This window comes from Paramisgurnus dabryanus, chromosome 22, assembly GCF_030506205.2.
Source record: "Paramisgurnus dabryanus chromosome 22, PD_genome_1.1, whole genome shotgun sequence".
NCBI lineage: Eukaryota > Metazoa > Chordata > Actinopteri > Cypriniformes > Cobitidae > Paramisgurnus > Paramisgurnus dabryanus.
The window spans coordinates 32,363,305-32,375,724 of record NC_133358.1 but is presented as its reverse complement, the minus strand read 5'-3'; the positions used below and the strand labels follow the sequence as shown (position 1 = coordinate 32,375,724).

The window sequence follows — 12,420 nt, the reverse complement described above, 5'->3', positions numbered from 1 at the left end:
GCAGATCATAATTCATGACTAAAAGCTCCTTAAGGCATTTTAAAAAAAGAACGAGCCATTTAATATTTCCTGCCTTCTTGTTTACATAGGAACTACGTCAGCATGAGGAAACCTGTCGAATCTTCTCATGGAGTTTTAATTTCAGTCTTAAGTGAGCAATTGAATTGAAATAACAATCCAAACTAAATCCAAGTTACTGCATCAATATTTTAAAAACTTTGAGAGAGCCTATCAAGAGTTGAAAGAGTTCAAAGTGAGATCCATTAGATGTTCAGATGAACGATCTTCACCCGTGATTAATTGTCACGTGATCACATGACACATGAAGTTCTCTGCCGGTCAGACCGGTGGGCACGAGAGGCTGGTGGCGCCAGTGGTCGTACCCATTCCTAAGGCCCCTGCCAGGCATCTCTTACCAGTCTCGGGCAGGCGGCAAGCGCCTCTCAGCAGGCTGGCATGCTGAAAGTGTGAGGGTGTGGGTGACGGACGCTATCGCACTCAGACACCTCGCAGTGTCCCTGAAGGACGTGCTAATGGACGGGACCCACTTCAATACGATTTGGACGTGAGCCTTGGACCCCAGACACACTGATATCAACTGCGGTTTCCTTTCTTGAGCAGGCACATAATATCAGAACTTGTGCTTGGACCCAAACCCATGAGACAGTCAGTATTCACTGCTGTTTATGATTTAACAAACTGCTCATGTTCATTCTTTTTTTTATATATAGAGGATACCAATAAAAAAATATGTCCTTGATGTTTGTCTTGTTGTTTTAGTTTCTAGTTTCTAAACATACAAGTTTTATTTACTTGAGAGCTACATTTATAAACATATTAAAACTTTTGTTTTTTTAACGAGAATGGTTAAATATTTTAAACTTGCGCAATGACGCGTTTGATGGGAAGCGTGCATGTTTTCGCGGCAATCGCGCTACTCAATACTCATCAATCGCATTGTCCCGTGCGAGTTTGCGTCTATTCGCGTCTTTGCATTGACTTTGTATGTAATATACTTGTGCAAATCATTGAATTAGAATTTGGTGTGTACGCCCCATTTACTAAGTCTAACTATTTAACATACAACTTCTAAAGTTGTTTAACTTGCTTTAACGAATATCTGTATATGTAGAAAACAAGACAAAAAAATAGATTAAGAAAATTATTCTTGTCTCTATCAGTGATCTTAAGATGTTTGGTAAAGATGGCTACAGATCCCAAACTGAAACCAGTCGGAGAATTTGGAGAAGCCCATTTCACTCAGCACAATGGCAGATGCGATCACATTGCAGGAGCACAAAGCATTTTGGCAGAATCTATTTTGGGCTCTGGTGCCCGCTGCACGGTTAGGGTCCAGAGAATGAGTAACAAAGACGTGGTCAGGCCGGATTGACTTTAGGAATTTCTGTTTAGTGCAGAGCGTGTAAACCAATATTCGGGCTTGCGTGTTGTTTCTGCATCACAGCCCTGTTTGAATAACTGTTGTGATGTTATGAGCCAAGATGTACTCAAGGTTTCTTCCTCAGGGAGTCTGATCTCTAAAAACTTCCAGATCAGGTGGCCCTTCTGATCCACTGGAGTGGCATAACCAAGATTAAACGGATCACCATAACGCAATACATCAACTATTAACATTAAGAGGAGGTTCAGATGATGAGAACTTGATGCTTTCTTATCTAAACATGCTGTTGATACATAGCAGTAATGTAGACAGGTAAATATATACAGTAGCAACAGCTGATGTGATACCATTCAATGTCTTATCAACACTTAACATTTCCAAGTTTTTAGTTTAAAAGATTTTATTGTGGTTCGAGCACATCTGATGACTCTTCTGCATGCATTGATGTTTGTGAGTTTTGAGTTCATTGTCACTGGAAATTTGACAAGACACGAACATCTGAACAACGATGCCACTTCTTTCAAAACGTTTAATAACCTCCGTCCTCCAGAGAAATTTTAGCCAGACCATATATAGGAGAAGTCGAATTAAGGAGGGAGGTCAGCAAAAATCTCAAACTTTCATGCAGTAGTTGGCAGAAAGCCTGAGACAGAAGCCTTGGAGGTGGGTTAGAGAAGGTTCAACAGATCTGCGGTCAGCAGCAGCGAGGTGAAGCAGGGTGAACGTGTTGTGTTGTTTATAAAACGCCGTCAGGCTTCGTCTCAGGTTTCTATCCAGGTTCACAAGGTGACCAGAAAACTCGGGCTGCACACTAACAATGGCTAAAATAAGACGACTGGATTAATTCAACTAATTGATCCCACAGGGTGAAAAATCAACAAAGGAAACAAACAGACAGATGTAGAGAACAGCAAGAGTCAAACCTACTTATAGAGACATTTATCATATCAATAAGAACACATATTTGAGATCTTTACATAATTTTTATATAATATACAGGCCTTATATTGTTAATATAAAAGGACTACATTAGTTTAGCTGGTTTAAACTACAATACATTAATATGGCATCTTAAGCAACAACAACTAACAATAAGAGGAATAAATTAAAGCAAAAAGTAAGCCAAAGGTCGTATAAATCATCACAGTTTATTAAAAACCAAAACGCTATTAGTATAAAAGAACAACAAAAGCATATTGCTCATGTGAAATAGTATTGAGGTCAAATATAGAGCTTTCAAAAATAAAACCTAAGCCTGGTTTATTAATAGACACTTGTTTTAATGGCTGTACACTAACACCTGGTAATTACAGCGGCACACACGGGAGACGAATTCAATCGAGATGGTTCGAGTTCCAAGAAAATCATTCAGTGATAAAATTGAGCTCTTTGTCGACTCAAGTGGACACTGTTTATAAGCACAGATGAAGGTCAATAGTTACAGCTCCAAAATATTTATATAACACAACCATTAGCCAAACATAAATAGTAAGAGAATTAATGATGTCAATTTATGTATCTTTATCAAAAACTTTTGCGAATTACACCTTTTCTGAATAGCGTGAAAAAACATCTCATGCGAGCATACAAACTTTTTTGCGATATGTGGGAAAAATGACGTGTTTCCATTGGCCGTATTTTCCATTCGCAATTTAAAGGATAATGGAAACCCAGCTTGTGTTTAACAGGCAGCTCGGTCTCAGTTTCTATGGGTGGATTTATCTGAACAGGACAGAAGCTGTTATCAGAGCAAAAGACAGCTGGACGTGTGTTTGCATCTTTCTGGCTTTGGTCAGATGTTACAATCAACATCTACAGACCACGTCGTAATTCACGCCATCAGCCTTTGAAACCTTCAGACCTCGGCATAACAACTCAAAGAGAACATCTTGCACTTTCCATTTCAAGTATATACCACATGAAATATCACGTTATGGATTATCAGATACCTTTAAAATTAATTTAATTAATTTGAGACTCGCTGAAAGAGTGAAGCAAACAACAATGAAACAGCCGAACATCTTTATGTTCTGACGCAGACGTCTTAATGAATCATTTCAGATGCTACCGAATGATCAAACCTTTAAGTGAAATCCAAGAAGCCTTGGAAAGATGATGCATTAACTTCATTCTCCTCTCCACTGTCTCGTCTCGCTAGATACTTTAACACCAATAAAATTTGATTTCACAGGATGATGTTTTCATGATAAGAGAATAAAACAATTACTCTCTGCTGTTTGCTGAGGCATCAGTTATCACGGCTCTTTAAGACGTAAACCTATCCCTTACAGTTTGTTCAAATGATATGTGCTATTTTTTAAACTTGGAATAAACTACACTAAAGGTGAAACTCGATTCACATCTGGACAACATCAGAGAAACAAACAGGTGAGATCATTTGTCTTGAACAACTTAAAAACTACGTAAAAACCACCTAATAACAACCTAGCAGTGAACACAAATGCATAGCAACACCCTAGCAACCAAACACAACCCTCTAGCATTGCTGCTGTATTGAAGTTTAGCACGTTAACATAACTTTTTAAAAACCAAGTTTTCTGTCTTCTAGAGACATTCATTTGAGTTCAATGGATCAAGTATGATACCACACATGTAGTTCCCTTTCGAGGAACTCGAGCTGCGTCGCCATAGCAACGCTTTGGGGAACGCCTCGGCGTGACTAATCTGAAGCACGTGTAAAACATAATCAATAATTGATGATTGGATACTGACCGTGATGCCGTGCGGACCAGGGGTATAAGGAGGCATCCCACACAAACACACTCGCTTTTAGTGCCTCAGCAAGTGACTACGTGTATGTATTTAACACACTCTGAAGTATGTCTAAGAAATTTAAGTTGTGCGTACCTCCCTGTCGGCGTTACATCACGGACACGGACACACACAACCTCTGTGTAAAATGCCTTGGAGCGCAGCATGCACAGTTTGGTCTTGAGGGATCTGACTGTGTGCATTGTGAACGGCTTCCCATGCACGTGCTGCGTTCTCGCCTCGCACTCTTCGAGGAGGGTGCTCAGGCTCGCGCCCCTCACGGCTCTGGTCCCGCTTCTGCTGAGGCAGAACGGCGACTGCACTCGTGGGGGTCGCAAATGGATCTCACCGAGGAGATGGAGTCGGTTTCTCTCCCCTCCTCGGTGGTGTCACTCCCTCCCTCTGGTGCGCCAGGAGCTGTTCCTCCTGCCCCCGAAGGTAGTCCAACGCTCTCTCTGTCTTCTGAGGACGTGGACGTCTTGAGTGTTGATGCAGGAGATATCGGAGTCTTTGACGACGCACCTACGGTCTCCCCCGCGTACGATGAGCTGGTGGAGGCGGTTACTCTTGCTGTGGCTCAGCTCGGCTTGGACTGGCCGGCTGAGCAGGAGTGCGCTCGCCCTCAGAGCCGTCTGGATGAGCGGTATCTGAAGCAACCGGCACAGCCTATTAAGCGGCGCCTCCCCTTCTTCTCCGATCTCCACGGTGAGCTGTCTAGGTCTTGGAGTCATCCCTATTCAGCCCGTACATTTACCCCTCAGTCCAACATTTATTCTAACATCTCGGGGGCAAAGGATCACGGGTATGGATCGCTACCCCAAGTGGAAACGACTCTGGCGAGTTACCTGTCTCCTCCCTCGGCTGCCTCTCTGAAGGCACCCTCGCTGCCAAATAAACCATCCCGCATCACGTCCGTGCTTGTTGGTAAAGCCTTTACATCGGCGAGCCAGGCGGGCGCCTGTCTGCACACCATCGGGCTGCTACAGGCGTCCCAGGCTGAGTCATTACAAAAGCTGGCTAAGGATAAGGAAACGAACCCAGACGTGGTCAGTTCGCTGCGTCTGGCGACAGATGTCTCCCTCCGGGCAACTCGCGAGGCGGCAAAGTCGGTCGGGCGTGCTATGGCTGCACTGGTGGCGGTTGAGAGGCATCTTTGGCTGAATTTGTCCAACATTAAATCAGCTGATAAGGTGTTTCTCATGGACGCCCCGATCGCTCCCTCGGGTCTCTTTGGCAACGCTGTTAATTCCGTGGTCGAGAGATTCCAGGAAACGCAGAGACAGGCGGCGGCTTTCAGAAGATATCTTCCTCGTCGAGATCGCTACGAGCCTGTTGGGCGTGCGCTGCCCCAACCATCTTGTAGTTACTCTCACAGAGATCGTCAGAGACAGAGTGTGGCGTCCCGTGCTCCCCCTCAGAGCTCACGGGGGACCGTACATCGCGCTCAATCACGGAAATCCGAACCGAGGTCGGATCTGAGACACGTCATCCAAGCGAGGAAGGCTTCGGCGAAGAAGAGATCCTAGTATCAGGCGTAGCGGGGGCTCCCCCTGCCGGGGCGGAGTGGTATGCACCTCAGTTTATGGTGCCCGCTGTGCCTCGGTGCCCCCTGCGCATCATGACGCCAGCTCTGCCGCACGTAGCGCGGCAGGGCAGAGCAGTCTTTATCTCACAAAGTTCACAAAGCACACAAAGCACACCAGAGGCCAGTCTCGAGCGATTGGTTCCCTTGGTAAATTACATTGCGGCGTGGGAAAAGCTGCCCAATGTATCAAAATGGGTAATACGCACAATCGAGCACGGGTATGCCATTCAGTTTCAATGTCACCCACCTCGGTTTTCCGGCGTTCTGCCCACAGCGGTGCGACCCGAGCAGGCTCTAATTCTAGAACAGGAAGTAAACTCACTCTTGTGCAAGGGGGCTGTAGAGATTATTCCTCCACACGAGAGAGACACAGGGTTCTACAGCAACTATTTTATTGTCCCAAAGAAGGACGGCGGATTACGTCCCATTCTGGATCTCAGAGAATTAAACCGCTCAGTTATGCGGTTAAAATTCAAAATGTTGACACTAAAGCACGTTGTCACACAAATAAGGTCGGGCGACTGGTTTGTCACCATAGACCTCAAGGATGCGTATTTCCACATTTCCATCCTTCCCCAACACAGGAAATTCCTGAGGTTTGCGTATCAGGGCACAGCATACCAATATCGGGTTCTTCCTTTCGGACTGGCATTATCACCTCGCACATTCACGAAATGTGTGGATGCAACGTTAGCCCCTCTGCGCATGAAAGGCATTCGCATATTGAATTATATAGACGATTGGCTCGTTCTGGCGGAGTCAGAACAGATGGCGGTTCAGCATCGAGATGTTGTTCTTGCACATATGAGAGATCTGGGGTTGCGGCTGAATACCAAAAAGAGTGTGCTTTCTCCTGTCCAGAGAACCACTTATTTGGGTGTGATTTGGGATGCCACGACGATGCAGGCGCAGCTTTCGCCTGCACGTATCGATGCCATCATGACAGCCGCGAGAGCGTTGAAGCTGGGCCAGCTACGCACGGTGAAGCAGTTTCAGAGACTGCTAGGTCTTATGGCAGCCGCGTCCAGCGTTATTCCCGCGGGTCTGCTGCACATGAGACCTCTACAGTGGTGGCTAAAGACCAAGGGTTTTTCCCCGAAGAGGAACCCCTTTCATATGATCAAAGTCACGCACCGTTGTCTGCGTGCTCTGGTGATGTGGACAAAGCCAGTGTTTTTGTCCCAAGGTCCTGTGCTGGGAGCGCGTTGTCGGCGTGTGACGCTGACGACAGACGCGTCTCTCACAGGTTGGGGTGCGATTATGGAGGGCCGTCAGGGTCAAAATCGCTGGAAACCGCATCATCGTCTATGGCACATAAATTGCCTGGAAATGATGGCGGTATGGTTTGGACTCAGGCATTTCCTTTCAGACCTGAGGGGCCATCATGTTCTTGTCCGGACGGACAACACATCTGTGGTCTCTTACATAAATCACCAAGGAGGTCTACGGTCGCGGAAACTTTACAAGCTGGTGCGACGAATTCTTCTTTGGTCACAGGACAAACTGTGCTCGCTAAGGGCAGTCTATATACCAGGCCACCTGAATGTGGCAGATGCCCTGTCAAGACATCAGATATCCCCGGGGGAGTGGAGACTTCATCCAGATGTGGTGAACCACATCTGGACTGTATTTGGACGCGCAGACGTAGATCTGTTTGCATCCCAGGACACCACACATTGCCCCCTGTGGTTCTCCCTGAGGCATCCGGCTCCACTGGGTTTGGATGCCATGGTGCAGACGTGGCCGAGGCTGCGTCTGTATGCCTTCCCCCCGGTCACGTTGATCCCAGGAGTTCTGGAGAGAGTTCGCCAGGACAGGGTTCGGCTCTTGTTAGTAGCCCCCTTCTGGCCAGCCCGAGTATGGTTTTCGGACCTCATGTCCCTTCTGGAAAGCCCCCCGTGGGAGATCCCTATCAGGAGGGACCTTCTGTCTCAGGTAGGGGGTGCAGTCTTCCACCCCCGCCCAGAGATGTGGAAACTGTGGGTCTGGCCACTGAGGGGGCCAGGCTCATAGACTCAGGTCTCCCAACTGAGGTTGTGGAGACCATTCTTAACTCCAGAGCCCCCTCCACAAGGAAACTCTATTCCCTTAAGTGGAAAGCTTTCACCTCTTGGTGCTCGGCTCGTCTGACAGACCCAGTCAACTGCCCCGTCGACGTGGTGCTGAGGTTTCTGCAGGAGCGTTTCTCTGATGGATTAACTCCTTCCACCCTTAAGGTTTATGTGGCAGCAGTTTCTGCCTACCATACTCCGGTGGAAGGCTCGTCAGTGGGTAGACACCCATTGGTGGCTCGCTTTCTTCGTGGGACTCGTAGATTGCGACCTGTTAGTCGCTCTAGGGTGCCCACCTGGGACCTAGCGGTCGTGCTGGAAGGGCTCTCGTTGGCTCCGTTCGAGCCACTTGAGACTTCGCCAGATAGGTTTCTGGCCTTTAAGACTGTGTTCCTTCTGGCTATAACTTCTTTAAAGCGAGTGGGGGACCTTCAGGCCCTGTCGGTATCCCCGACATGTCTTGAGTTTGCACCTGGGATGGCTAAGGCTTTTCTACACCCAAGGCCAGGTTATGTTCCTAAGGTGCTGAACAATGTGCCGAGGCCCATTGTTCTGCAGGCCCTTTGTCCTCCCCCATTCAGGAGTGCGGACCAAGAAAAGCTGAATTTGGTGTGTCCTGTGCGAGCACTGGATACATATGTTCACAGGACTGCTCAGTGGAGGAAGTCCGAGCAGCTATTTGTGTGCTTTGGTTCACCTAGAAAAGGTTTACCGGTGACCAAGCAGACTTTGAGCAGGTGGATAGTGGATGCTATCTCACTGGCTTATGAACATCAGGGTATACCCTCACCCGTCGCTGTGAGGGCCCACTCTACCCGGGGTATGGCTGCCTCTAAGGCCTTAGGGTCAGGCGCCTCACTCCAGGACGTATGTGATGCGGCCGGTTGGTCTTCGCCGCTCACCTTCGTCAGATTTTATAATTTAGACCTGGACCCCTCCTTGGGGTCTCAGGTTCTTTTGCCTTGACTGTGTTCAGTTATACACGCTACAGGCATTTGGTAGTATGGAAGCGTGGGCATCTCGTTCCCCAAAGCGTTGCTATGGCGACGCAGCTCGAGTTCCTCGAAAGGGAACGTCTCAGGTTACGTATGTAACCCTGGTTCCCTGAGAAGGGAACGAGACGCTGCGTCTCCATGCCATACTCCCTGCATCCCTGCAGGCACTTGCTTCGGCACTTGGAAGCGAGTGTGTTTGTGTGGGATGCCTCCTTATACCCCTGGTCCGCACGGCATCACGGTCAGTATCCAATCATCAATTATTGATTATGTTTTACACGTGCTTCAGATTAGTCACGCCGAGGCGTTCCCCAAAGCGTTGCTATGGCGACGCAGCGTCTCGTTCCCTTCTCAGGGAACCAGGGTTACATACGTAACCTGAGACGTTTTAAAGTGTGTTATCTTTATCAAGTTATTGAATTTCTGTCACTTGACAAATGACCATCAGCAAATACTGTATGAATACCAGAAGAGCAGAGGTTTAAAGTGGTAATGCGCACGCTCATGTTCACACCATGCACTTTGACATTCATCTGTACTTTTCATACAATACAGTTTGAGTCATCCTGACCTGATGTTCACTTACCCCGCATCACTTGCGTTTCCACATATTAAGGCATCCTTAGCCCCTTCCACTTTGAAGTAATTATCTGAAAAAAACAATAAAGGTTTTAAGATTCAAACATTAAAGTATCTCCTCTGGTTTAGTGGTTTGTTAGACACACGGTTAAAACATAAGCAGAAATTATAATTTTCCATGTCCTGCATAAATTCATATATTTTAACTTTCATGATTTTCTTGTAGTGGCAGCACTCTTCCTATGCACACAATAAAAAAAAACAATAAGTACACTGCAAAAAATGATTTTCAAGAAAAAAAAATTCTTAGTATTTTGTCTTGTTTTCAGTAAAATATCTAAAAATTCTTAAATTAAGATGCTTTTTCTTGATGAGCAAAACGACCCAAGAAAATAAGTCTAGTTTTTGGATCAAAAATATCAAATTTAAGTGATTTTTGCACAAAACAAGCAAAGAAATCTACCAATAGGGAAAGCAACATTTTCTTGAATTAAGTGTTTAAGAAAAATGTTTAAGATGTTTTTGCTTACTTCATGCACAGATTTTTTTGCTTGTTTTATGCACAAAATCACTTAAATTTGATATTTTTGGTCTCAAAACTAGACTTATTTTCTTGGGTCATTTTGCTCATCAAGAAAAAACATCTTCATTTTTACTGAAAACAAGACAAAAATACTAAGAATTTTTTTCTTGAAAATAATTTTTTTTCAGTGTAGATTTTCCTTAAAGTTTCTTTTGCAAGTTTTTGCACTAATATTTTTCAAGTAAATTTCACACATATGGTTATTAAGTAAATCTACTTAAATAAGTAAAGTAAAATTACACAGTAAAAATATATGATATTTACATTATTGTTATCTATTTGGTAACAGAATTATACATAATATTTTAAAGTACTTTTTAAGGTTTACTTCTTTGATGGAATCTTCCTGATTTAATCTTGTAAAATTCTCTCTTTTCTTTACATATTTATTATTATCACATTGTGATGAGCAAGTAAGAAAAGACTGATCTCAGTACTGGCATTAGCACAGTTATTACAGTAACACACATCATGATTTTCATCTTCTAAACACAAGCAGCACTCAATAGTAACTACAAAACTCAAAGAAGAAACAGAAACTCTTTCTTTTTTTAGTTAAAAAATAGCATTTAATTTAACATTTTACTCTCAAAATGCAGTCCCATGCAAAGCATGCTGGGAACTAAAAGTTCACTGCCTAGTTAGTTATGTTTACCAAAATCATGCATGAAGTTTCAACACAAAATTATTAAGTTAATTTTCATAACTCTTTTGATATAGTTTCCTCATTTTATTTTGTTAAATCTACTAAGGCACGTAATCATTTTTGACAGTGCAGTTCTTCAGAAGCAATAACATAACACTTGTGTTTAAAGGGGGGAAATGTACATTATAAAGTGAATCTGTTTTTGCCCATCTAAAGAGAGTGACAGAGAGATTAGCCGTACAGCCTCAGGTCTCTATCCACACTCCTAACTCCCCAGGCGGACACAGACCTCCATTTTATCTCCTCTCATTTTCACGCTTTCGCTCCAGGCTCGAGAGGCGTAGGGGCCGCGGGGGAAACTCCAGCAGACGGTCTGATCGTACTCTCCAGCTGTCCACATTCCATGTTTCAGCATAATCTTAAACGTTTATGGGTCGGACCGCACGGTGCGATGTAGCAAAGGTTATAAACCTACACATACTGTCTTTAAATGCCTCTTAAGGAGCTATTGGTGGTAAACGCTGTTTTGATGTAAACTTTCTCTCTTACTGTGGTGATAAATACAGGAGGGGTTTTGGACATTTTAATTATTAGGATACCATGACAAAGCATATGAGAGGAAAGCGTCTCTATTTCCATCTGTGTCCTACATCTGAGTACTGCAGGTCAGCTTATTGAGTGCCAAGACTGTCCTAATTGCTATTCTAATGAAATGAGACCAACCCAAAAATAAGATTAAAAATCTTTGCTAGACGTCAGGTCTTCTGACAGTGTTGTCATTCAAACGCACAATTTCAATCTGAAAGTTACATTCCAGCATTTATGGCTATATTCATGGCTAGAACCAGAGATTTAGTATCTCCAATTCACCTAGCTTGCATGTTTTTGGCCTGTGGGAGCAAACCGAAGTACCCGGAGTAAACCCACGCTGAAACAGGGAGAACATGCAAAAGCTAGCTGGGAGACCTTCTTGCTGTGAGGCAACACTGCTACCCACCAAAAAGTCACCCCCAAAAGTTACTTTTACAACCCAAAACTTAATTCACCTAAACATGAAGATGATTTTTTCATTAAGCTGTTAATTGAATCTTAAGTGACTGACCTTCATTAATGAGGAAGTCTTGCATTGAGGACCAGGTTTTGTTATTGCAGAAGAAAGTGCTGTTGTCGTATGAGTGTATGGTGGTGTTGAGACAGTGTGCGGTGCTGCGGACGCATTTTTGCCGCAGGTTTCCCATGAAGAGCTGGAGGCCGATGAGAGCGAATACACTGAGGCAGAAGACGGTGAGGATCATGACATCCGCCAGCTTCCTCACAGACTGAATCAGAGCTCCAACGATAGTCTTTAGACCTGATCAACACATGCAAACACATGAAGAACCGCACATATGCTGATGCACATTCAACTTAATAATAAAAATTACATGCGAATTTTGATTTATTACATAAGGAGTCGAAAGTGTAGGTCATTTTATCACACAAGAGTTGTGCACCGTTCAGAACTAGATTGAGCTTAAATGTGAATCGAAGCGGTGTGGCCCAATCAATTCAGATTCAAGAGGAGCAACTCTTATTTTCTGAATTTGCCCAACTCTGGTTCACACAATTTAGGCAATAATCTAACAAACACACAACCACAAGCACAACACAAGACATCTACAGTTATATAAACAAACATTTGTGGGTGCAGCAAGCACACAAAATATGACAGATTGCATTTCTATGGAAAGAGAACAGAAATAAATACATAAGCACATAAGTGTCTATCATCTATCATATACACTGATAGAACACACAGGGCCAGATT

The 12,420-nt window shown here is 44.4% G+C and overlaps 1 protein-coding gene across 2 annotated transcripts in view; it reads right to left on the bottom strand.

The window, feature by feature from the left end:
* Positions 1-12,420, bottom strand: part of scn5lab (sodium channel, voltage gated, type V-like, alpha b) — a 127,910-nt gene that overhangs the window by 74,495 nt on the left and 40,995 nt on the right. For both annotated transcript variants that reach the window (XM_065258918.2, XM_065258917.1), the window contains 2 exons: positions 11,716-11,964; positions 9,392-9,455 (listed from right to left, as the gene is read on the bottom strand). In XM_065258918.2, the coding sequence (XP_065114990.1) occupies positions 9,392-9,455; positions 11,716-11,964 (313 nt within the window). The remainder of the gene's footprint in view (positions 1-9,391; positions 9,456-11,715; positions 11,965-12,420) is intronic.